Genomic DNA, 25,241 nt, shown 5'->3' with positions numbered 1-25,241 from the left:
ACTCACCATCGGTGCACATCCCGGCATGGAGCCGCCGCGGATGCGGGTTTCAGCGCTGCTCTGTGCAGCGTGGACGGTGCAGGGATAAACCTCAATCCATCATCCCTTTGTTAGGGAGGTGGAGAGGAACCGTCCGCCTCCTTGTGCCATCCGCTTTCATAGTGGTGGGACAGTGGGGGCTGCTCGGACGCCATAGAGAGGGGCCTCAGTACATCCATGGAATTCAGTCCGGGTGGACAGGGCCAGTTGTCCGGCATTAGGCCTGGCTCCAGGAGAGGATACATGGAGGCGACACTCCATGTGGTCGCCTGCTGCTGGTGTGGGGAGATCAGGACCATGAAAGGAACCGTCGCCTCTGAAGTGAGCTCGGGCATGGCTTCCCTCGTCGCAGGAGAGGGTACGGGGAGGTATACTCACCGTGCTCGCCTGTTGATACGGGGGAGATCGGAACCTTGACAAGGATCTGTCGCCCCCTTCACTCAGTTAATTAAAAAATAAAAATTTATAGAAAAGTAAAAAGTAAAATAAAAACATTGGGGTCTGAACCAGACCCATGTGCCTCCTACAGACACTAAGGCTACGTTCACATTAGCGTTTCGCTAATGTGCGTCGCTGTTGCGTCGGCGACGCGCCCCTATGTTTAGCATGGGGGACGCGTGCATTTTTTTGGTAGCGTTTTCCGACATGTGCGTCGTTTTCGACGCTAGCGTCGGACGCAAGAAAATGCAACAAGTTGCATTTTTCGTGCGTCCGATTTTCGTCAAAAAACGACGCACGCGTCGCAAAACGCAGCGTTTTTGCGCGCGTTTTTGGTGCGTCGTGCGTTGCGTCGCCGACGCACCGGCGCGCAACGCTAATGTGAACGTAGCCTAAGCGAGAACTGGTTAGCTGAGAGCCAGCAGGAGGGTGTATACTGCAGGGGAGGAGCTAACTTTCTTTGTATCACTTAGTGTCAGCCATCTAGTGGCAGCAGCATACACCCATGGTCTATGTCCCCCAATGAGGCGAAGGAGAAAAGGAAGTGTAGACCCACTGGGAGCGTGTGACTACTTCCTGTACCTCATTAATGTCACCACAACACAGGCTGCTTTCTGGTCATTTCTTATATATTAACCCCTTTCTGCCATCGGACGTACTATTCCGTCCATGTGGGGTGGGCCCTAATTCCCACGGACGGAATAGTACGTCCAGCGTGATCGGCCGCGGCCGGGTGTCAGCTGCCTATCGCAGCTGACATCCGGTGCTATGTGCCAGGAGCGGTCACGGACCGCCCCCGGCACATTAACCCCCGGGCACACCGCGATCAAACATGATCGCGGTGTGCTGGCGGTATAGGGAAGCATCACGCAGGGAGGGGGCTCCCTGCGGGCCTCCCTGAGACCCCCGCAGCAACGCGAGGTTTTTACGTATAAAAGCGCCAAAACATAAAAAAAAGATATAAATGAGGTATCGTTGTAATCGTACTGACCCGAAGAATAAAACTGCTTTATCAATTTTACCAAACGCGGAAAGGTATTAACGCCTCCCCCAAAAGAAATTCATGAATAGCTGGTTTTTGGTCATTCTGCCTCACAAAAATCAGAATAAAAAGCGATCAAAAAATGTCACGTGCCCGAAAATGTTACCAATAAAAACGTCAACTCGTCCCGCAAAAAACAAGACCTCACATGACTCTGGACTCAAATATGGAAAAATTATAGCTCTCAAAATGTGGTAATGCAAAAAATATTTTTTGCAATAAAAAGCGTCTTTCAGTGTGTGACGGCTGCCAATCATAAAAATCCGCTAAAAAACCCGCTATAAAAGTAAATCAAACTCCTCTTCATCACCCCTCAGTTAGGGAAAAATACCGGATTACGTACCGGTAATGCTCTTTTATAGAGCCCACGACAGCACCCACTAGAGAGAGGGGATCCGCCCCTAGGAACAGGAAACCTACAGAGAGATAAAAGGGGCGGCCCCCCCTCGCTCCTCAGTTGTTTTACAGAGAATAGGAGGAACCGCCGCCAGGTTTTAGTTAACAGGTTCAGGTATATCCATATATATATATATATATATACATATTTACAACCTTATGCTATTTTCTTCTAATATTTACACCTCACCAAAGAAGCACCACGTGCGACTATATACAGAAAAGGGAGGGATGTGAACGGGTGCTGTCGTGGGCTCTATAAAAGAGCATTACCGGTACGTAATCCGGTATTTTCTATTCGCCACGACAGCACCCACTAGAGAGAATTGCAGAGACTATAGACTGGGTGGGTTTACTGAGTCAAGGACCGATACACCAAAAGTTAGATCAGAAGCAGAGGATAGATCTAATCTATAATGCTTATAGAAGGTATTTGGTGAAGACCAAGTTGCAGCCTTACATATAAGGTCTATTGGCACATTCGCCCTTTCTGCCCAGGAAGTCGACAAGGCTCTTGTAGAGTGTGCTCCTATATGCATCGGAGGATCTCTACCTCCAGCTTTATACGCCAAGATTATGGCCTCTCTGATCCAGCGAGATAATGTGTTCTTTGTCACTCTGGTACCTTTGGTTTTACCCTGGAAAGACACAAAGAGAGCCCTACTCTTCCTCCAGTCCCTGGTTCTCTCTAAATAGGCTAGCACAATCCTTTTTACATCTAGAGTATGAAGTTTTACTTCTTCTGGAGTTGAGTGGTTCTCATAAAAGGTAGGTAACAAGATCTCCTGGGCTCTATGAAAAGTAGTGGCTACTTTAGGAAGATAACAAGGGTCTGTTTTCAAAATTATCCTATCTGATGTTACAGATAAAAAGGGAGGATCTATAGATAATGCATGGAGATCACTCACTCTTCTAGCAGAAACTAATGCCACTAACAATACCGTTTTCAAAGAAATATTTTTTAGTGAGGCTGTTTGGAGAGGCTCAAACGGTGGCTGTGTCAATGCTTCCAGGACTATGGATAAATCCCACTGAGGAACCTGCGGTATGCTAATTGGTCTTGAACGCTCACAGGCAGATATAAATCGGGATATCCACCTATTACCCGCAACATCATAATTAAAAAGAGCTCCTAAAGCTGAAACCTGGACCTTCAGAGTGCTTACGGAGAGTCCTAATTCCAAACCTCTTTGTAGAAATTCCAACACTGGAAATATAGGAACTTCAGATGAAAGTTGTGCAGTATGGAATTGAAGAAATTTTCTCCAAATTCTAACATAAATTCTAGTAGTTGAAGGTTTTCTACTCTTCATAAGAGTGTTAATTAACCCACTAGAAAACCCCCTTATACTTAGTAACTGCCTCTCAAACTCCAGGCAGTCAGGTTCATGCCCTTTGCCTGAGGATGGAGGAATGGTCCCTGAGAGAGCAAGTCCTTGGACTGAGGCAGAATCCACGGGTCTGACACTGACATCGCCCTCAGCCATGAGAACCATGGCCTTTTGGGCCAGAATGGGGCTATTAACAGAACTCTTGCGCCTTCCTCCCTTATTTTTCTTATTACTATAGGTAATAGATTCCATGGGGGGAAAGCATAGGCCAGGTCGAATGTCCATGGTACCTGGAGGGCATCGAGTATGTCCGGCTTGTCCTCCCTGCATAGAGAGGCAAACCTCCTGACCTGACGGTTGGCTCTTGTGGAAAACAAGTCTATTTGAGGAACACCCCATCGAGCTGTTATTAATCTGAAAATCTTCCTGTTCAGCATCCATTCTCCCTGATGAAGAGTGTGACGGCTGAGGAAATCGGCATGAAAATTGTCTATGCCCCTGATGTGCACTGCTGACAAGGATAGCAGATGACCTTCGGCCAACTCCATGATGTCTGAAGCCACTTCTCTGAGTTTGTCCGACCTTGTACCTCCTTGATGGTTCAGATACGCCACCGCAGTGGTGTTGTCGGAGAATACTCTTGTGTGAGAGCCGCTGAGCTGAGGAAGAAAGTGAAGTAGGGAGTAGTATATAGCCCTCAACTCTTTGACATTTGAGGAATTATTAAGTTCTGAACTGGACCAAAGACCCTGGACCCACTGATCCTGAAAATGTGCCCCCCAGCCTTCAGGACTAGCGTCTGTGGTCACTATACTAGAAGGGGTGATTACCCATAGAACCCCTCTCGAAAGATTTTTTCGATTCAACCACCACATAAGGGAGTGTACTACTTCTGACGTTAGGAAAACTGTTCTATCCAGACATCCTCTATTTTTAATGTCCTCATCCAATACAAATTTTTGTAGATGCCTAGTATGGAACTGCGCCCACTGGACCGCAGGAATGCACGATGTTAGAGAACCTAGTAGTGACATGACATTCCTTAATGACATACTACGCTTTCTGATCGCTAAGGACACTTTATCGAATATGGAAGTTTTCTTATCCTCAGGAAGCTTGCAAATCTGGTCAACTGAATCTAGAAGGAGCCCAAGGAATTTCTGACACGTTACTGGCTGGAGTCTAGATTTTTCCCAATTAACCAGCCAGCCCAGGTTTTGTAAGGATGACACTACCTCCTGAAACCTCTGCTCACACTGTAGGGAGTTCTTACCTACAATCAATAGGTCATCCAAATACGGAATGACCAAGGTATCTTTTACCCGTAAAAAGGACATTACTTCCGCTAGCAATTTAGTAAAAACCCTTGGGGCCATAGATAAACCGAAGGGCATTGCCCGGTATTGTAGATGACGAATTTGCCCTTCTATACAAACTGCTACCCGAAGAAATTGCTGATGTAAATGGTGTATAGGAATATGGTAATAAGCATCTTTAAGATCCAATACTACCATGTAACAGTTTGGAAATAGATTTTTTATGGCCGAACGTATGGATTCCATTTTAAATGTTTTGGGTCTTATAAAGGAGTTCAGTTGCCTCAAGTTAATTATAGTTCTGAAAGAGCCATCAGGCTTACTAATCAGAAATAAGGGAGAGTAAAATCCCCTCCCTATCTGGGAAGATGGAACCTCTACCAGGACTTGTTTGAGTATGAGGGATTTAACTTCGGTTTCAAGTGCCTCTTGTTGAGGCCTGGATCTTAAGGTGGTAAGGAGGAAGGAGTCCGGAGGCCTTTTAATAAAGTCTAATGTGAGGCCTGAAGATATTAAATCAATGGCCCATGGATTAACCGTTATGTCTTTCCACTGCTTACTAAATTGTTTTAGTCTTCCTCCCACCGGTGAAATATAATCAGCGGAATTTATCTGCTGGCTTGAAGGGGCGCTTATTGAACAAATTTCCTCTTTGTTTGAAATCTTTGTTATTCCATCTGTCCTTGAAGCCTCCCTTCCTTCCGAATGGTGGCTTCTTGAACGCCCTTCTGTAAGAAGGAATAAAGGGATTAGGGAACCCCTTCTTCCTTTCACCTGCCTTAGTGAGAATTTCGTCTAAGACCGTTCCAAAGAGGTACTCACCCTGGCAGGGTATAGTACACAATTTAGCCCTGGACTGGGCATCCCCTTTCCAATTCTTTAACCATAAAGCGCGTCGTGCCGTATTAGTGAGGCTGGCTGTTCTGGCTGCTAGGCGGAGAGAGTCTATAGAGGCATCAGAAATGAAGGCTGCCGCCCCTTTAATCAAAGGAATAGAGGCACGTAGTTTCTCCCTAGATACACCACTCTTAATATTTTGGTCCAACTGCTCCAGCCAGACCAGCATAGATCTACTAGTGGACGTGGCTGAGATCGCCGGTTTAAATGCCGTGACACAAGCTTCTCATGACCTTTTAAGCAGAGCGTCTGATTTTCTATCCATGGGGTCAGGCAAGGAGCCCGCATCCTCTACGGGTAAGGAGGATCGGCGAGAAGTTGATGCCACAGCCGCATCCACTTTAGGAATTTTAGACCAAACTGCCAAGTCCTCATCATCAAAGGGGTACCGCCTCTTACATGATACCGGTACAAAGCCCTTCTGTCCTTTAGCCCATTCTTTTTTAACAAGGTCTTTAATGGCCTGATTCACAGGGAATACTTGGCCCTTTCGCTGCGATAAACCTGCGAACATGATGTCCTGTGGTGTCTGGGGATCTTTAGACTCTGACACCCCCATTGTTCCTCTTACAGCTTTAACCAAATTATTTACATTGTCTGTAGGAAAACAGACATAATCTTCCTCCTCCGAGGAATCCAATCTCTGAGAGATGTCTGAGTCCACCTCTCCACTTTCTGCTGATGTGTCGGCTATAGGTGAAAGAGTCCTTCTACTTCTCCTTTCCATATTAACCGCCGGACTACCCCTCAAGGACTGAAGCTCTTCCCGGATCATGAGACGTATGTCATTCATCCTGACCGAACTCTCCTGCTGTAAAGTGTTATCAATGCAATGTTGACATAGCTCCTTAATATATGAGTCAGGTAGGGGCTCATTACATATCTTACACTGCTTATGTTTAGATTTTGACGTCCGCTTAGCCTACAAAAAAGACACAAGCAGAGGAGACTACTGTAAGAGATATGAAGCTATATATACACTTATCCGGGAAAAAAAAAAAAAATATACCGGCTGCAGAGTTGTCTGGTCGGCCTGGGGTTTGGAACGGGACGATTTTTTCCCTGATTTATCCGTGGAATCACTCATTTTTGAGTGTCCGCTGATTTTCTTATTAGCATCACCACTAGGCAGGATTACAACCTCCAGTGGGCGCTCAATATCTTCCTGAGACGACATGGTGCGCACAGTGCCATGTGTCTCCAGCCTTATATAGAGCCGTTCTTACAAGGGATACACGCCCCCATCTTTCCTCCCCCCTTTTTTTTTTTTTTTTTTACCTGACCAACTTTATTAGCCCTCTCCACCGCTGTCCAAGGCGTCCACGCCAGCACGCTCAGCTGACCCCGCATACCCGGAAGTTCCTCTTTACATCCGGGTACGCCGACCATACAGCGCCTGCATGTGCGCTCGCGCGTCTTCCTTCTATGCTGCAGAGGAAGAGAAGCTCCTGCTACCGCGGCCGTTCATGCCCCACTGTGGCCGGAGGGTAAGCGCTTTCCATAGCGACACTTACTTGATGTGCTGACGGAATTCTTTAGGCGGTGGAGCAAAAACCAACGGTCTCCCAACAGGGAGACTGTTGTGATCCCGGCATGCTGCTGATGTATCCAGATGAGGGGGGAACCAACAGGAACACCCGTCTCTGACGCTCGCTCTGGGGCCCCTGTCGCTCAACAGAGACGTACAGGCTGTGTTCCAGGCGAGCTTTTCCTCTTCTTAGCTGCAGAGATTCTCTCTGAGGGTTTCCTCCTTGGGAACAGGAAACCAACTGAGGAGCGAGGGGGGGCCGCCCCTTTTATCTCTCTGTAGGTTTCCTGTTCCTAGGGGCGGATCCCCTCTCTCTAGTGGGTGCTGTCGTGGCGAATAGAAAATAAAAAAAAATGTATTTATTTCCATTTTCCCATTAGGGCTAGGGTTAGGGTTGGGGCTAAAGTTAGGGTTTGGATTACATTTACGGTTGGGAATAGGGTTGGGATTAGGGTTAGGGGTGTGTCTGGGTTAGAGGTGTGGTTAGGGTTACCGTTGGGATTAGGGTTATGGGTGTGTTTGGATTAATGTTTCAGTTATAATTGGGGGGTTTCCACTGTTTAGGCACATCAGGGGCTCTCCAAACGCGACATGGCGTCCGATTTCAATTCCCGCCAATTCTGCGTTGAAAAAGTAAAACAGTGCTCCTTCCCTTCCAAGCTCTCCCGTGTGCCCAAACAGGGGTTTACCCCAACATATGGGGTATCAGCGTACTCAGGACAAATTGGACAACAACTTTTGGGGTCCAATTTCTCCTGTTACCCTTAGGAAAATACAAAACTGGGAGCTAAAAATAATTTTTGTGGGAAAAAAAAGATGTTTTATTTTCACGGCTCTGCGTTATAAACTGTAGTGAAACACTTGGGGGCTCAAAGTTCTCACCACACATCTAGATAAGTTCCTTGGGGGGTCTAGTTTCCAATATGGGGTCACTTGTGGGGGGGTTTCTACTATTTAGGTACATTAGGGGCTCTGTAAATGCAATGTGACGCCTGCAGACCATTCCATCTAAGTCTGCATTCCAAATGGCGCTCCTTCCCTTCCGAGCCCTCCCATGCGCCCAAACGGTGGTTCCCCCCCACATATGGGGTATCAGCGCACTCAGGACAAATTGGACAACAACTTTTGGCGTCCAATTTCTGCTGTTACCCTCGGAAAAATACAAAACTGGGGGCTAAAAAATAATTTTTGTGGGAAAAAATTTTTGTTTTATTTTTACGGCTCTGCATTATAAACTTCTGTAAAGCACTTGGTGGGTCAAAGTGCTCACCACACCTCTAGATAAGTTCCTTAGGGGGTCTACTTTCCAAAATGGTGTCACTTGTGGGGGGTTTCAATGTTTAGACACATCAGGTGCTCTCCAAACGCAACATGGCGTCCCATCTCAATTCCAGTCAATTTTGCATTGAAAAGTCAAATGGCGCTCCTTCGCTTCCGAGCTCTGCCATTCGCCCAAACAGTGGTTTACCTCCACATATGGGGTATCGGCGTACTCAGGAAAACGTTTGGGGTCCATTTTCTCCTGTTACCCTTGGTAAAATAAAACAAATTGGACCTGAAGTAAATTTTTTGTGAAAAAAAGTTAAATGTTAATTTTTACTTAAACATTCCAAAAATTCCTGTGAAACACCTGAAGGGTTAATAAACTTCTTGAATGTGGTTTTGAGCACCTTGAGGGGTGCAGTTTTTAGAATGGTGTCACACTTGGGTATTTTCTATCATATAGACCCCTCAAAATGACTTCAAATGAGATGTGGTCCCTAAAATAAAATGGTGTTGGAAAAATGAGAAATTGTTGGTCAACTTTTAACCCTTATAACTCCCTAACAAAAAAAAAAATTGGTTCCAAAATTGTGCTGATGTAAAATAGACATGTGGGAAATGTTACTTATTAAGTATTTTGTGTGACATATCTCTGTGATTTAATTGCATAAAAATTCAAAGTTGGAAAATTGCGAAATTTTCAAAATTTTTGCCAAATTTCCGTTTTTTTTCCCACAAATAAACGCAGGTAATATCAAAGAAATTTTACCACTATCATGAAGTACAATATGTCACGAGAAAACAATGTCAGAATCACCGGGATCCGTTGAAGCGTTCCAGAGTTATAACCTCATAAAGGGACAGTGGTCAGAATTGTAAAAATTGGCTCGGTCCATAACGTGCAAACCACCCTTGGGGGTAAAGGGGTTAAAGTACACATCCAGTACATGATTATAGAGAAATAACTGGAGCAAAGGTAACTGAAAGGAGAGAAATCTTACCATCAGAGTTAAATAGGCCGCATGCTTTCAATGAGTTTTCAAAGCCAATAACAAGTTCCTGTATTATTAGCACCTGGAAAACAAAATGCATGGCCAAGGTAACATGTCAATATAGGTACAACATAGTACAAAAATTCATCAAAAGTTGGGACACTGTAAAATGTAAAGAAAGCGCAACGATTTGCAAATCTCTTATAGCAATGTTACCGCAGAACACAGATCAGAGGGTGAAAGTTAGAGGTTTTTCCAATCCTTAAGAAAAAATTAACTCCCTTAGAAAATGATAGCAGCAACATCTCAAAAAAGTTGGGACAGGGCCATATCTACCATTGTGTTACATCCCCACTTTGTATTACAAGTCTGTAATAAGACAATTGATGGGAGTTTCAGGAGAGGAACGTTGCCCCATTCTTGTCTCATAGTGGATTCTTGCTGCTCCTCAGTCCTGAGTCTTCTTTGCTGGATATTTTTTCATGAGCCAAATGTTTTCTATTGGTGAAAGGTCTGGAGTGCAGGCAGCCAGTTCATCACCCAAACTATGTGTAGCCATGCTGTTGTGATGGATGCAGTATGTGGCTTAGCATTGTCTTGCTGAAATATACAAGCCCTTTTCTGCAATAGACATTGTCTGGATGGGAGTATATGCTGTTCTAAAACCACCATATAATGCTCAGCATTGATGGGGCTCTTTTCAAGATATGTAAGCTGTCCATGCCATAGGCACTAATGCATCCCCGTATCAGAGTTGTGGGCTTTACAACTGTGCACTGATAAGCTGGATGGTCCCTCTCCTCTGGACTCCGCAGGGCGCTGTGTCCGTGGTTTCCATAAACTATTTCCACTTTGCCGCAATCCATTTCTTGGACTGAGAGAATAAGGCAGCATTTCTGGATGGTGTTGATATATGGCTTCCTCTTTGCATGATACAGTTTTACCTTGCATTTGTGGATTGCATTCATAGTATTCATGAGCTCATACAGTGATTTGCAGTGGATTTATCCAAAACCGGTTTTTACGTACCGGTAATAGGATTTTACAGAGTCCACGACAGCACCCCTACGAGAGAGGGGATCCGCCCACCATCTGGACAGGAACCTACAGGATTTAAAGGGGCGGTCCCCCTCACCACTCCAGTTTGTGTTTCAGAGTATAAGGGACACCGTCATTGAGTTAGTACATAAACATATATACTTAAACATTACTAAATACCATCACCTTCTAAAGAGTGATAATTAAAAGCACACTTTCCAAAAGGGTGCAGAAACCAGTGATTAACTATGGGGGGGTTTCCTATCGCCACGACAGCACCCCTACGAGAGATTTTCAAAGGTCAATTACCTGGGCGGGGCTACAGCACTAAGTACTGAACGGCCAAAATCTAAATTGGCCTTTGGTGATAGATCAAGACGGTAATGTCTATAAAAGGTGGAAGAAGATGACCACATTGCCGCCTTACATATTACGTCTATGGAGACGTCCGCTCTTTCCGCCCAGGATGAGGCCATGGCTCGAGTGGAGTGGGCCCTGATGCCGTCTGGTGGTGCCTGGCCTTTGGCCGTATAAGCCAAATATATGGCATCTCTTATCCATCTGGCGATAGACGCTTTTGCTACACTCGCCCCTTTCCTTGGGTTCTGAAAGGAAACAAACAGAGCCCTACTCTGCCTCCACGGTTCTGTTTTGTGCAAGTACTGTAACAGTGTTCTTCTAACATCTAGCATATGACATTTCTGCTCTTCCGCTGAAACTGGATTGTCTCAGAATGATGGTAAAAATATTTCCTGACTTCTATGAAATTTGGAAGCTACCTTTGGTAGATATGCTGGATCTGGTTTTAACACTATCCTATCCTGAAAGACCATTAAATAAGGGGGGTCTATCGACAATGCTTGCAAATCACTCACTCTCCTAGCGGAAGTCAGTGCCACTAAGAAGGCTGTTTTAAAGTTAAATTTTTAATGGAGACAGAATCTAATGGCTCAAAGGGGGGTTCTGTTAGAGCATCCAAAACTAAATTTAAATCCCATGGTGGTAATTTAGGAACATAAACTGGGTTACTACGTTCGGTGGCCTTAATGAACCTAGATACCCATCTATTTCCCGCCACATCGCTGTTATATAATGCCCCCAAGGCTGATACCTGGACTCTAAGGGTACCGTCACACAGTGCAATTTTCATCGCTACGACGGTACGATCCGTGACGCTCCAGCGTCGTAACAATATCGCTCCAGCGTCGTAGACTGCTGTCACACTTTGCAATCTACGACGCTGGAGCGATAATTTCATGACGTATGTGCGATGTAGAAGCCGTTGGTTACTATGCGCACATCGTATACGATATATGTTACACCATGCAATCATGCCGCCACAGCGGGACACTAGACGACGAAAGAAAGTTTCAAACGATCTGCTACGACGTACGATTCTCAGCGGGGTCCCTGATCGCAGGAGCGTGTCAGACACTGCGATCTCGTAACTATATCGCTCGAACGTCACAAATCGTGCCGTCGTAGCGATCAAAATTGCACTGTGTGACGGTACCCTAAGGGTATTTACCGCTAAACCCAATTCTCGGCCGTTCTGTAAAAACTCTAGAATAGCCGGAATTGGAACCTTGCCCGAAAAGGGATGTTGGTAGAAGGCAAGGAACTTTTTCCAGGTTTTAGAGTAGATCTTAGTGGTAACTTCTTTTCGGCTATTTAAAAGGGTAGATATCAAAGCGTCTGAAAACCCTTTCCTCATCAATAACTCCCTCTCAAATTCCATGCCGTCAGATGCAGGGATTCCACATTGGGGTAACGGAATGGACCCTGAGAAAGAAGTTCCGGACTCACCGGCAATACCCAAGGGTCGGTCACAGACATTGCCCTGAGTAAAGAGAACCATGCACTCCTGGGCCAAAAGGGGGCAATCAGGATCACTCTCGCCCTCTCCTCCCTGATCTTTCTGAGGACTATAGGGATCAGACACATTGGGGGAAATGCATGCCAGAGGGAAATCCCAGTGAATCTGAAGGGAGTCTATTATACAGGGTTTGTCTGCCACCCGAAGAGAAGCAAACTTCCTGGTCTGTCTGTTCTCTCTCGTTGCAAATAGGTCTAACCCCCACAGGGTATAGGGTAACCCCCACAGGTCTACTATCTGTTTGAACACCCGTCGACTTAGAACCCATTCTCCCTGACGTAGAGAATGACGGCTGAGGTAATCTGCCTCTGTGTTGAGCTCTCCTCGAATGTGAACGGCTGAAAGAGAGCGAAAGTGAGCTTCGGCTATGTCGAGTATGTCTGCGGTGGTGTTCATTAGAGACCTTGATCTTGTCCCTCCTTGATGGTTGAGATATGCTACTACTGTTGTGTTGTCTGACTGGACCCTTACATGTGAATCCCGCAAAGATGGTAGCCAACTGAGTAGGGCCTTTTTTACTGCCGTAAGCTCCTTCCAATTCGAGGACTCTTGGGCCTCTAAGAGACCATTGCCCTTGAGTCCAAACATCTCCTATATGAGCTCCCCATCCTATCGGACTGGCATCGGTTGTGACCGTGTTATCTGGTACTATACTCCAGTGTACCCCTTTTGCTAAATGTTCCATATTTAGCCACCATCTCAGGCTGTCTAGAGTGGTGGTGGATAGCCTGAGTCTTCCGTCTAGCTGACCTTGAAGACTCCTTTCTGCATCCAAGACTTGGGCCTGCAATACTCGAGTGTGGAATTGAGCCCACTGGACGGCCGGTACGCAAAATGTTAGGGATCCCAAAAGGGACATTGCGTCTCTCAAAGTCAGATCTGTTTTTTTTTGTCACAGTACTGACTTTGTGCACAATCCTCTGCTTCTTTTCTTCCAGAAGAAAACATAGTTGATTTTCCGAATTTAGCAGAATACCCAGGAAAGTTTGAGTCGTTGATGGTTCTAATCTTGATTTTTCCAGATTGACTAGCCAACCCAAGTCCTGAAAGGAAGATATTACATGCTTTAGGCGACTCCTACACTGAAAAAACGAATTTCCCACTACCAGGAAGTCATCCAAGTAGGGTATAATTAATGTATCTTGTTCTCTGACATAGGCCATCAGTTCCGCAACGATCTTAGTAAACACCCTCGGTGCCATAGATAGACCAAATGGCATTGCAGTATACTGAAAGTGTCTGACCTGATCGTTTAAGCGCACCGCCATTCTGAGGAATTGTTGATGATCCTCGTTAATGGGCAGATGGTAATACGCATCTTTTAAATCCAGGACTGTCATATAGCATCTGGGAAAAAGAAGTTTAGTCGCCGTTTTAATTGATTCCATTTTAAAGGCATGGTATTGTAGATACTTGTTCAATCTCCGTAAATTTATGATGGTTCGAAAGGATCCATCTGGTTTGGAGATCAAAAATAAAGGGGAATAGAACCCTTCCCCCGGCTGATCTTTTGGAACCTTTACTATAACCTCCTTTTGTCTTAACATCTGAACCTCTTTTTCCAGGGCCTTCTGTTGGTCTAAGGAATCAGGGGCAGTCAAAATATAAAAATCAGAAGGTCTTTCCCGGAATTCTAATTTTAATCCCGACCTAACTATACCCAGAACCCAATTGCCGGAAGTTATTCTGGCCCACTGAGTATAGAAGTGCTTTAACCGGCCCCTACTGGGAGATCTTTATTAACGGTAATTTCTTCTATGTCTTGAGGAAGATGATGAGGTATTAAAGTCCGAACCTTTCTTCTTCGGCTCCGTCGATTCCCAGTCTCGGTTTTGGTAAGGTCTTCGGTATGGGAAGTGTCTCCTGAAGGTATTCCTAAAGGTATTCCTAAAGGTAGGATTGAATACTTTAGGAGAACCTTTCTTCCTATCCTCAGCTTTAGCCAGGATGTCATCCAATACCGGGCCAAACAGGTACTCACCACAACACGGAATAGTGCATAGTTTAGCTCTTGCCTGAGCATCCCCTTTCCAGGTCTTAAGCCATAGTGCTCGGTGAGCAGCGTTCGAGAGACCTGCTGATCTGGCTGCCAGCTTCAGAGAATCCACTGATGCATCTGCCAAATACGCCACACCCTCACGTATTTGAGATAGGGAGTTCAGTATCTTGTCTCTAGGCACTTTGGATTTCAGCTGTTCCTCCACCTGGGTTATCCAGACCATAACGGATCTAGTCGTGCAAGTACTAGAGATCACAGGTTTGAATGCTCCAGCCGATGACTCCCACACCTTTTTCAAAAACATGTCCGCCTTTCTATCTGACGAATCTTTCAGAAGACCTACATCCTCCAGAGGCAAGGTACCAGCTTTAGATGTAGAAGCCACAGCCGCATCCACTTTAGGGACTTTCATCCATTCCGCCAAGTCATTATCGTCAAAGGGATACCTTCTCTTTGCAGATGACGGCAGGAAACCTTTGTCCTGTTTATCCCATTCCCGTTTAATAAGGGTCTTAACTGTATCCACTACCAGGAATGACTTACGACTCTTCTGGCACAAGCCCGCAAACATTATGTCTTGCGCAGATCTTGGTTCTCTGTTCTCTGCCACACCCATGGTTGCTCGGACTCCTTTGACTAATACATCCATATTTTCAACTGAAAAACATGGCCTTCCCTCTTCATCTGAGGAGGATGGCGATGAGGAGCGAGAACATTCACCTTCTTGCAGGGACGGGCTAGATCCAGGAGATACGTCCCTGACGAATCTTTCATGGCGGCTGCCTCTAAGGGAATAACTTATTTCCTGCCTGATGACCGCTCTGAGGTCTGATGAACGAAGGGGAGCCTCTTCCTCTAAGGTACGACAAATGCAAGCCTGGCAAAGCCTTTTATTATAGCTATCAGGCATTGGAGTTGTGCATAAAGCACATTGGTTATGCTTAGATTTAGCTGTCCTTTTACCCTAAAACAAAGCAAAAAATAACGGACTATATCAGCACCAGGTGTATTGTTAACACAAGGCTGATCCCGTGAATACCGGTTTTGGAGAAGAATCCATCTGTGACACTGGGGCGCTCGCATGCTGCTGCCCCCATACCACTCTGCTGCTACTTCTTGTGCGGCCGCTACCGCTCTTGCTGCGCTGCTCCGGTCCCTCTCCCTGAGGGTGCTCTGTGTCCCCTACTGAGGACATTTTGATGCACACTGCATTCCATAGCCGCCGCTCTTTCATAGTTGCAGCCGCACTCCTCCCCCCGGCTTACCCCAGAAGTGTAGCAACTACTTCCGGGTTCACCAGTGACGGTGAGAACGCTGAACCGCGCGCTTGATCTGCGGACCAGGACGGCACTGCCCGACTCCTGGGACGCGCTCCACATGGCCAGACGAGGGGGGGTCTGCACGCAGGACACCCCCGACGCTGCTTCCAGCGACCCCGTCTCTGCTGTTCCCACGGACACCGCGCAGAGGCTGAGGACCCGGGTAGGAAACTTCCTGCTTTTAGCTCCTGTGTTCCCATCTAGGACAGGAACCCAAACTGGAGTGGTGAGGGGGACCGCCCCTTTAAATCCTGTAGGTTCCTGTCCAGATGGTGGGCGGATCCCCTCTCTCGTAGGGGTGCTGTCGTGGCGATAGGAAAATTTGATTCTTTTCATGATTTTTATGTATTGTAGATAGGGCAATTTTCAAAATCTTTGTAATTTTAGGTTGTGGAACATTTTTTTGAACTTGTGCCACAAATTTTAGATTCAGTTGATCACAGTTTGGTGAACCTCTGACTATCTTTCCCTCTGAGAGACTCTGCCTCTTTATCATGCTCTTTTCTATATAGTCATGTGACTTAGTTCAACATTGTTTTTCATTAGTACCACATACTTTTGTAGCTTTTTGCTAACCCTACCCCAACTTTTTTTGAGATGTGTTGCTGCCATCAATTTCTAAATGAGTAAATTTAAAAAAAAAAAATAATGGAAAAATGTGTAATTTTCCCCTTATGATCTGCATTCTACATTCAGTTGTCAACAAAACAGGGCAATAAGATGTGTAAAGATCATTGCATTCTTGATTTCTTAACATGTTACACAGCACCCACTTTTTTGGAATTGGGCTTCTATAATATTTTACATTATATAGCTTGCCCATACATAATATTTGGCTTGGTACATGCTATAGTGTGCCTCTAACGGATTAGCATACAGTATTTTGACAGAACCATCCTCACTATTGCAGAAATAAATAATGTATTTACCTTCTCCACAGAGGTGTACAGTGATTTCAATGTTGTAAACAATGGTGGGCAGCCCTTGCTAAAGTTCAATCGTAAGAACTTATCCATTCGTTCTCTTAACTTTCTGCCTAGAAAAAGGAAAAGTAATCATAGTGCATGTGCTCTATGTACACTGCCCGTTCATTGCACAGGCCACAGGTGGACTAATATAGGTAGACATGTCAGCTGAAACAGTCTCCTTTTTTATTCATAAAGCAGTACAGGCTGATGTGCATGGCAGAATTATTCTCAAAGCTACAAATATATTAATTAATCCACACCTTTAATTACTACATGTGTTGTCCAGTGTACGTCCTCAATACTCCGATATCTGACAGAGGAGACGCTAATGCATGTAGGATCCCAATACCAGATGGGTATCGGGCAGTTTTGGTCATATCGAGCAAGGGGCAGTGTCTCTCCACACCCTATGCCTGATAGGCAATTCCGAGATTTTGATGGGGTTAGAGGACTCCCGAAATTTCTTTTGACCCTGGACTGTGAATAGGTGAAAAACTGCTCCCCAGCCAAGCAGGTCTGCATCTGTCGCCACAATCAGCCAGCGTAGTGCGAGAAATGATCTCTCGCAGCAAACGTGAGGAGAGAGACACCACCAGGCCAGAGACTGTCTTACTTGCGGAGGAAGGACTAGTGGACACTCCAGGGAAGAGATCATCTTATCTAAAGGAGATAGCAGAGCCAGCTGAAAGGTGTGAAACAGTGTGAAGGAGACTGCTTCCAAATCGGTTTCTATCTTGTCCAGTAGGCTCATGCAGATACAAAGCAGACATGGTGATGGGCGTCTAAGGCTACTTTCACACTAGCGTTTTTTTCAGTACGTCGCAATGCGTCGTTTAGGGGAAAAAACGCATCCTGCAAAGTTGTCTGCAGGATGCGTTTTTGCCCCATAGACTAACATTGGCGACGCATTGACACGTCGCAACCATTGTGAGACGGTTGCGCCGTGTTGTGGCGGTCCGCCGTGAGCAAAAAACGTTACATGTAACGTTTTTTGCTGCCGACGGACCGCTTTTTTCCGACCGTGCATGCACGGCCAGAACTCCGCCCCCACCTCCCCGCACCTCACAATGGGGCAGTGGATGCGCTGTAAAAATGCATCCGCTGCCCCCGTTGTGCGGCGCTTTCGCTGCTTGCGTCGGTGCGCCGCAACGTCGCATAGCGACTTGCGGTGCACGACGCAAGTGTGAAAGTAGCTTAAGAGAGCAAATACAGAAGAAGGGAGGAGACCTTTTCTTCAGGAAGTAAAACTCTGGCACATGCGGTATCGAAAAGCATGCCTAGAAGAAATACTATGCACTGGACCAGGATCAGAAATGGCTTTGCTGTCATGTACAGAGGAATACTGGGAGCTCCATGGCAGCAATCACCGAGCAGAGATACCATCCTGAAGTGGCGGAGCCGCATTCGCTTTTTCAGAAGCGTGAAGTTCAGGATAGGGAACCATCCTTTTTTTGGGACTACAAAAAGGTTAGAGTAGAAACCTGGGAAGAGTTCCTGAAGGGTAACGGGAATGATGACGCCTGACTGACGAAGGGAGGTAACTGCCTGGAAAAAAAAAAGGGAATGATGAAAACCATTTTGTATCCAATGCAGATGATCTCTCTGACCCAGGCGTCACTATGGAGAACCACTCATCCCAGAATAAGAGAAGACAGCCGACCACCCTAGGAGAGTCCCAAGGTTGGAACGACACCTCATGTGGAGGAAAATCTGTTTGAGCAAGATAGGGAGGCCTTGCTTCGACAACCGCACAGCCACTGGAAGGAGCCGGAATAGAGAGTCTCCTCTTCTTCTGGTGTGCCAGGGAACGGTATCGATGGTTGGATACCCCAGAAGATGAAAATTGGCAAAAGGAGTGAAAATTCAGGGTGGGTTTTTTGGCAGGGGGACGCTTGTGTCTTTGCTATGGGAGAGAGGTACTCTCTTCCTTCTGATAGCGTTTGAGATGATTTGGTCCAGTTTGGATTCGAACAAGCGTAAACCTTGGAAGGGGAGACCGGGAAGGGATTTTTTGGAGGCTGCATCTGAATTCCAGGCCTTAAGCCATAGGAATCTGAGAATGGCCACAATGTTGCTGGAAGCTAAAGCCGAGCAACGTGAAGAGATGCTGTGAGGAGTTATTTATCAACATGGTCAATTTTACTGGCAAGATCAGCCAGTTCCTGGGGTGGGACCCCCGAAAGAATGCCTTGACGAAGGAGCTTAACCCTAAATCGCGATCTGATTTAGAGACCCAGGTAGAAGCTATGGCGGGACAGAGCAATGCTCCAACTGCCTTCAAGGCGGACATGGCCAGCATTTAAATATGTCTGTCGGTAAGGTCCTTCAGAGAGGCGCCGTCTGAAAGGGAAATGATTGCTTTTGGGGACAGTGGGAAACTGGTGGGTGGACAATAGGAGACTCATCCCAAGGTTTGAGCAGGTCGGAAGGAAAGGGATACAAGATACTCATACATCTCCATTTTTGAAAACATTTTTTCCAGGTCCTCCCAATCCTGGGAGGAAATCTCGTCAAACTCCATATGGTTTGGAAAATACCCACGGAGGGCGCTTAACCTTCCTGAAGGATACAGTCAGCTCCAGGGTAGGGGAGTCCTTTCCTTGAGGTTGAGGGTCTGATTAATTCTCACCAGACGGTCCATCATGTCCTGCAACTTTGATTCCTATCAAGTGTCCGAGTCTGAATTGGAGATGAGGTTGGACGCCAGGGCTGTATGGGGCCCAAGGGAGGAGCAGCGGGAGGCGGAGGCCATCCTTGAGAATGTGTGTGTGTGTGTGTGTGTGTGTGTGTGTGTGTGTGGGGGGGGGGGGGGGGGGTAAGGGAGACCTAGGGGAGGTGGAATGAGACCACTTCTTGCATCTCTGGCACCATCTGCCATGATGGAGTGAATAAAATGAATTACCGGTAATGCTCTCTTTCATAGAGCCCACGACAGCACCCACTGAGAGAGGGGATCCGCCCCTAGGAACAGGAAACCTACAGAGAGATAAAAGGGGCGGCCCTCTCCTCGCTCCTCAGTTGTATTACAGAGAAACAGGAGTAACCACCTCCAGGTTTTAGTTAATATGCTCCATAAAAATATACATATCTACAATCTTACATAATGTACAGTTTACGATATATAATTGACCTTCCACCACGGAACTACCACATGCCACTATAATAAGGGAGGGATGTGAGTGGGTGCTGTTGTGGGCTATATAAAAGAGGGATTTTTGGTTCTTACTGTAAAATCTCTTCCTTGGAGCCTTCATTGGGGGACACAGGTAACCATGGGGTGTATGCTGCTGTTGCTAGGAGGCTGACACTATGCAAATGAAGAAAGTTTAACTCCTCCCCAGCAGTATACACCCTCCGACAGGCACCAGGCAACTCAGTTGGTGCAAAAGCAGTAGTAGGAGCAAGTATAAACAAACTCAACCTATGTACCAACCCAAAACAACGGCCCATTGGCCAACACGGTACAAAATTAAGGGAGGGTGCTGTGTCCCCCAATGAAGGCTCCAAGAAAGATTTTACGGTAAGAACCAAAAATCCCTCTTTCTTTCTCGCTTCATTGAGGAACACAGGTAACCATGGGACATCCAAAAGCAGTCCCAAGGGCGGGATAATATAGAGAGAGAGTTAGGTCGGCCGGTGCGAAACCGCCGCCTGCAGTATCTTCCTACCCAGGCCTGCATCCGCAGAAGCCCGAGTGTGCACCTTGTAAAATTTTACAAAGGTGTGGATGGAGGACCACGTTGCGGCCTTGCAAACCTGCGAGGCCGAAGCTTGGTGACAAACTGCCCAGGAAGCTCCCACAGCCCGGGTAGAGTGAGGCCTCACTCCCGGGGGAGGCCGTTTTTAACACAGTATGCCTCCAGGACCGCTGAAAGGATCCATCGAGCAATTGTGGATTTTGAGGCGGGGAGCCCCTTCCGATGCCCTTCCGAGACGACAAACAGAGGATCGGACTGACGAAAAGGAGCAGCTCAGGAAAGATAGACTCGGATAGTCCTGACCACATCCAAATTGTGGAGAGATTTCTCTAAAGGATGAACTGGAGAAGAGTACAACGAAGGAAGGACGATGTCTTCATTGATGTGAAAAGCCGAAACCACCTTCGGCAGGAAGGAAGGAACAGGCTGAAGGACCACTTTGTCCTGGTGTAGGATCAAGAAGGGAAAACGACAGGACAACGCCGCCAACTCAGAAATTCTCCTGATCGAGGTGATAGCGACCAAGAAAGCTACTTTCCATGAAATGTCCCGAATCGGTTCAAAAGGCGCGCACTGGAGGGCGCTTAGCACAAGGTTGAGGTCCCAGGGATCAACCGGAGGATGGTAGCGAGGTGCTATATAAGCAACCCCGTGAAGGAAGGTTCTCACCTGGGGGAAGAGAAGCTAGGTCTCTTTGAAAAAGAATTGACAGAGCAGAGACTTGACCTTTTAACGTGCTCAGAGAGAGGTTCGAATCAAGACCAGATTGAAGAAAGCCAAGAAGTGAAGGCAGGAAAAAAACCCATAGGAGACAGACCATTGTCGTTGCACCATCGGAAAAAGGCCTTCCAACACCTATGGTAGATACAGAAGAATCCGGTTTCCTAACCCTTATCATGGTCTGTATGACACGTTGAGAAAAACCTGCATCCTTTAGGAAAGCGTCCTCAACGGCCATACCATTAAATTCAGAGACCGAGAATTCAGGTGGAAGAGGGGACCTTGCGATAGAAGATCCAGACGGTCTGGAAGTCTCTAGAGGACGTCCGATAACATGTTCACTAGCTCCTGCGGGGCCAATCTGGAGCTACTAAGAGAACAGGCACTCCCTCTGACTATCTTTTTGGCGACCCTTGGAAGCAAGAGGAGAGGAGGGAACAGATAAGGCATCTGAAACTGGGCCCACAAGATCACGAGGGCGTCGCAGCCAACCTCCATCGGATGCAGAGATCTGGATTCGTACTGGGGAACCTTGTGGTTTGTTTGGGAGGCCATGAGGTCGACTTCTAACATGCCCCACCTTTGACAAATCTGGTCGAAGACAGAAGGGAGAAGAGCCCACTCGACCGACATGAGCCCCTGACGGCTGAGGAAGACGGCTTCCCAATTGTCCACTCCTGGGATGTCGACAGCTGAAAGAAAGGGGACGTGGTTCTCTGCCCACCGTAGAATTTTTGTCACTTCCCTCATGACCTGCGTGCTGCGAGTCCCGCCCTGGTGGTTTATGTAAGCCACAGCTGTGGCGTTGTCCGACTGAACGCGGACTGGTTTTCCAGGGAGGAGGGCTAGGAAGATAGCCCTGATCTCCAAGAGATTGATCGGGAGCCGTGCCTCTTGAGCAGTCCAGCGACCGTGGGCTGTGAGGCGGAGAAAGACCGCACCCCACCCCTGGAGACTGGCGTCGGTGGTGATGACCTGCCAGCGGAGAGGGAGAAACGACCTCCCGTGCAGAACGGAGGTGGATAGTGTCTACGAAGTGAGAGACTGTCTCACATTGAGAGGGAGAACGGGGCGGTCTAGGGAAAGTGGAATCCTGTCCCAAAACGGACAGAAGGGCCAGTTGGAGAGGGCGAGAATGGAACTGAGCATAAGGGACCACTTCCATGGAAGAGATCATCTTTCCCAGAACCATCATGACGAGCCATAGAGGTAGAGTAGGACGCTTTAGGGCTTTGATGGCCCTCCGAAGAGAAAGGAACTTCTCCCTTGGGGGAATTCCAGACGTTGGGTCGGAATCAAGGTGGACTTCTGTTCGTTGATTATCCAACCGAGGCGGGTCAACGTATCCAGAGTGATCTGGAGGTTCTGACGGCAGTCCCGGCGAGACGGACCTTTTACAAGGAGGTCGTCGAGGTAGGGGATTACAAGAATCCCTTTCGCTCGAAGGATGGCCATGACCACCGCCATTTCCTTCGTAAAGACCCTGGGAGCAGACGCCAGGCCGAACGGAAGGGCCGTGAATTCGAAATGCAGGTCTTGGATCGCTAAACGAAGGAACCTTTGGTGCTGAACACAAATCGGGATGTGTAGGTACACATCCCGAATGTCCACAGAGCACAGAAATTCCCCCGGTTCCATGGAGGCGATCACAGAGCGCAGAGACTCCATCTTGAAATGCCGAATCCGGAGGAGGTGGTTCAACTGTTTGAGATCCAAAATCGGGCGAAGAGAGACATCTTTTTTCGGAACTACGAAAAGATTTGAATAAAAACCGCTGGTTGGAAGGGACTGGGAAGATTACCCCCGGAGGTGAGGAGGGAATCGACAGCCTGGAGAAGCCCTGGGAGATGGGAGGGCTGTTTGGGTGGATGAGAGAGGAAGTAACGTCTTCCTGACGGAGAAGAAAATTCTATTTTGTAGACTGATGTAACGATCTCCCTGACCCAGGCATCTTCGACCACCGATAACCAAGCCTCTGTGAAGCGAAGAAGCCTGCCTCCCACCCTGGAAAGATTTCCAGGTGGGGGTGACCCGTCATTTAGAAGAAAATCTGTGGTCGCAGGAACTGGAAGACTTGGAGGAGCGGCTTTCAGCTCTCCTGTGAGGTGTAGGTCAGAAAGAAGGCTTCCTTCGTTCCATTTGAAAGGAGGGTCGGTCTTGCTGAGAGGCACCACCCGATGAAACGAAGGAGCGAAATGGGCGAAAGGATTGGGGACCTTTTTATTGAAGGGACGCCTAGGCTTAGATTGCGGCAGAGAAGTGCTCTTACCGCCAATGGCGTCCGAAATCATTTGGTCTAGCTGTGCACCAAAAAGCCTGGATCCTTGGAAAGGCAGACCTGTGACGGATTTTTTGGAAGCAGGATCTGCGTTCCACGCCTTCAGCCAAAGGACACGGCAAAATGGCGACAATGTTGCCGTTTGCCCTAGCGGAGCAAGCAGCCGCATCCAGCCAGGCATTCAAGAGGTATTTCCCAGCAAGTGAAATCTGATCTGCTAAATCCGCTAGCTCCTGTGCGGGAGCCGAAGCTACAATGCCTCTGCGTAGGGTCTTGGCCCAAGCCGACACCGCTTTCGCCACCCAAGAAGAGGCAAAATTGGGACAGAGAGAGGCGCCAGAAGCCTCAAAGGCCAATTTGGTTAAAGCCTCAATTTGCCTGTCCGTGGGGTCCTTCAGAGACGCCGTGTCAGGAATGGATAGCACTGTCTGGGAGGATAATCTAGACACAGGCGGATCTACCTTAGGTGATTCGGACCATTTTTTAACAAGGTCTGAATCAAAAGGGTATAAAATGTCCAGACATTTCCTTCCCGGAAAGCGTTTACCGGGATGTTCCCAGTGTCTAGTTGTAGTGTTGTCAAATTCCTTGTGATTGGGAAAAACTCTAGAAGGACCCTTCATCAGTTTGAAAGAAACGGAGATGTCCTGAGAAGCTGCCTCTACCTCCTTAAGCTCAAGTATTTGAATAATGGCCGAGATACGGCTGTCAACCATATCCTGCGTCTCGGAAGTCGGATCTGCATCTGAGTCAGATTCCAACTGAGAAGATACATCTGACCCGACGTCCACCTGCGAGGAGGGAGAACGGGTAGAGAGGGGTATTCCGGCTGACACAGTGGAGTCCGGAGAAGTGGATGAAGAACTAGACCGAAATCGATTTCTGGATCTTTTCTCAAGTCTGCCCCTATGAGGGTCTTGGACACGTGCGAGCGAATCGCTGTGTGAAGCGTTCGTGGCACTGGTGGCAGTAGAATATGTTCTAGTACCTGAACCAGGGACAGACACTTTAGTCAAGTCCGAGACTAACTGAGACATTGCAACGGCCCACTCCGGGGGAGGGGGAGTGCACTCATCCCGAGCATTAGGGGCCTCCTGAGAGACGGACATGATGGAAGGACTGCAGAACGTACAGAAAGGCGACGGCTGGCCTGAAGCCCATTTTTTCTTACAGCGGGCACAAGCGTAGTGAATCACCATGGGAATATAGCCGGGGGCCCCTGTGGGGTTGGGCATAGGTAGAGAGTGAAAAATACCAGAAGCAGAATGCCAGCGAGCAATGCTGCTTAGGGAAGTAGAGGCCGGGGAAGGAGTATAGCAAAGCGTACAGACCTGGCGATCAGTGCAGTGCAGGAAAAGCTGTGTCCCCCGCCTTTTAGAAGAGGTCCTGGAGGGCATGCAACTCGCCGGTGGTAATTAGCCGGGAAGATGCAGTATGCTGTGCCATGCGTGTGCAGAGAGCACGCTAGAAAAGGGGCGTGGTCGAGCAAATAGAAACCGGTGACCTGATAGGACGGCAGTATAGAGGGGCGTGGCCCGCCTGAGCATGACCAATAGCAGCGCTGGGTTCCATGGAGAGACCTGCCCAGCGCTGAGAAGATCCGGAGAGGGAGCGCCGAAAAGCAAGGGGGCGTGGCCTCACAGAGTGAAGCCCGCAGGAAGCAGTGGCAGGGAAGCGCACGCTGCAGGGAAGAAAAAGCGTGCATTTCAAATAAAGGAGCGTCCGCTATGTCCCCCCAAACATGTCCCCATAAAGGGAGCGCCCGAAACTATGGAGAGCGCTGCACAAGGTAGCGCTGCATAGGCTGTGCCTAAAGAGGCTAAGTCCCTATGAAAAGGCAGGAACTGACAGAGGACGGACAGACGGGGGGGGGGGGGGGGGATTAGTTTCTCTGTACCTGATCTTGTCCCAGTCGAGGATCACGTCAGGAGCCCTTGGGGAGCAGAAAGGGTCCTGGAAGAAGGGATCCTCCTTCCCACTCCGTGCCACGGTGCAGAAGACAGCGTCAACCCCTGAAAAGGGGGGAGGCCACCGAAGGTGACCGCCGTCTTCCTCTCGGCCCTCTCCAAGGATGAGGAGTGGATAGGGCGAGGACTGGCCACC

At 47.7% G+C, this 25,241-nt stretch overlaps 2 protein-coding genes across 3 annotated transcripts in view; both read right to left on the bottom strand.

The window, feature by feature from the left end:
* NAA16 (N-alpha-acetyltransferase 16, NatA auxiliary subunit) overlaps positions 1-25,241 on the bottom strand; it is a 71,171-nt gene that overhangs the window by 19,446 nt on the left and 26,484 nt on the right. The window contains exons 9-10 of one of the 2 annotated variants that reach the window (XM_069758211.1): positions 16,404-16,510; positions 9,252-9,324 (exon numbers count right to left, since the gene is read on the bottom strand). The exons of the other annotated variant lie outside the window; for it this stretch is intronic. Of the exons in view, the coding sequence (XP_069614312.1) occupies positions 9,252-9,324; positions 16,404-16,510 (180 nt within the window). The remainder of the gene's footprint in view (positions 1-9,251; positions 9,325-16,403; positions 16,511-25,241) is intronic. 2 annotated transcript variants of the gene reach the window in all.
* Positions 5,686-6,720, bottom strand: LOC138671493 (uncharacterized). The gene is made up of 2 exons (XM_069759668.1): positions 6,469-6,720; positions 5,686-6,381 (listed from the first exon to the last, which is right to left on the bottom strand). Exons 1-2 carry the CDS (start codon positions 6,634-6,636, stop codon positions 5,686-5,688), a joined length of 864 nt encoding a protein of 287 aa, XP_069615769.1. The 5' UTR covers positions 6,637-6,720.

The sequence above is a fragment of the Ranitomeya imitator genome, chromosome 3, assembly GCF_032444005.1.
Source record: "Ranitomeya imitator isolate aRanImi1 chromosome 3, aRanImi1.pri, whole genome shotgun sequence".
NCBI lineage: Eukaryota > Metazoa > Chordata > Amphibia > Anura > Dendrobatidae > Ranitomeya > Ranitomeya imitator.
The sequence above is the reverse complement of the archived record's forward strand: the minus strand, read 5'-3'. Positions and strand labels throughout refer to the sequence as shown.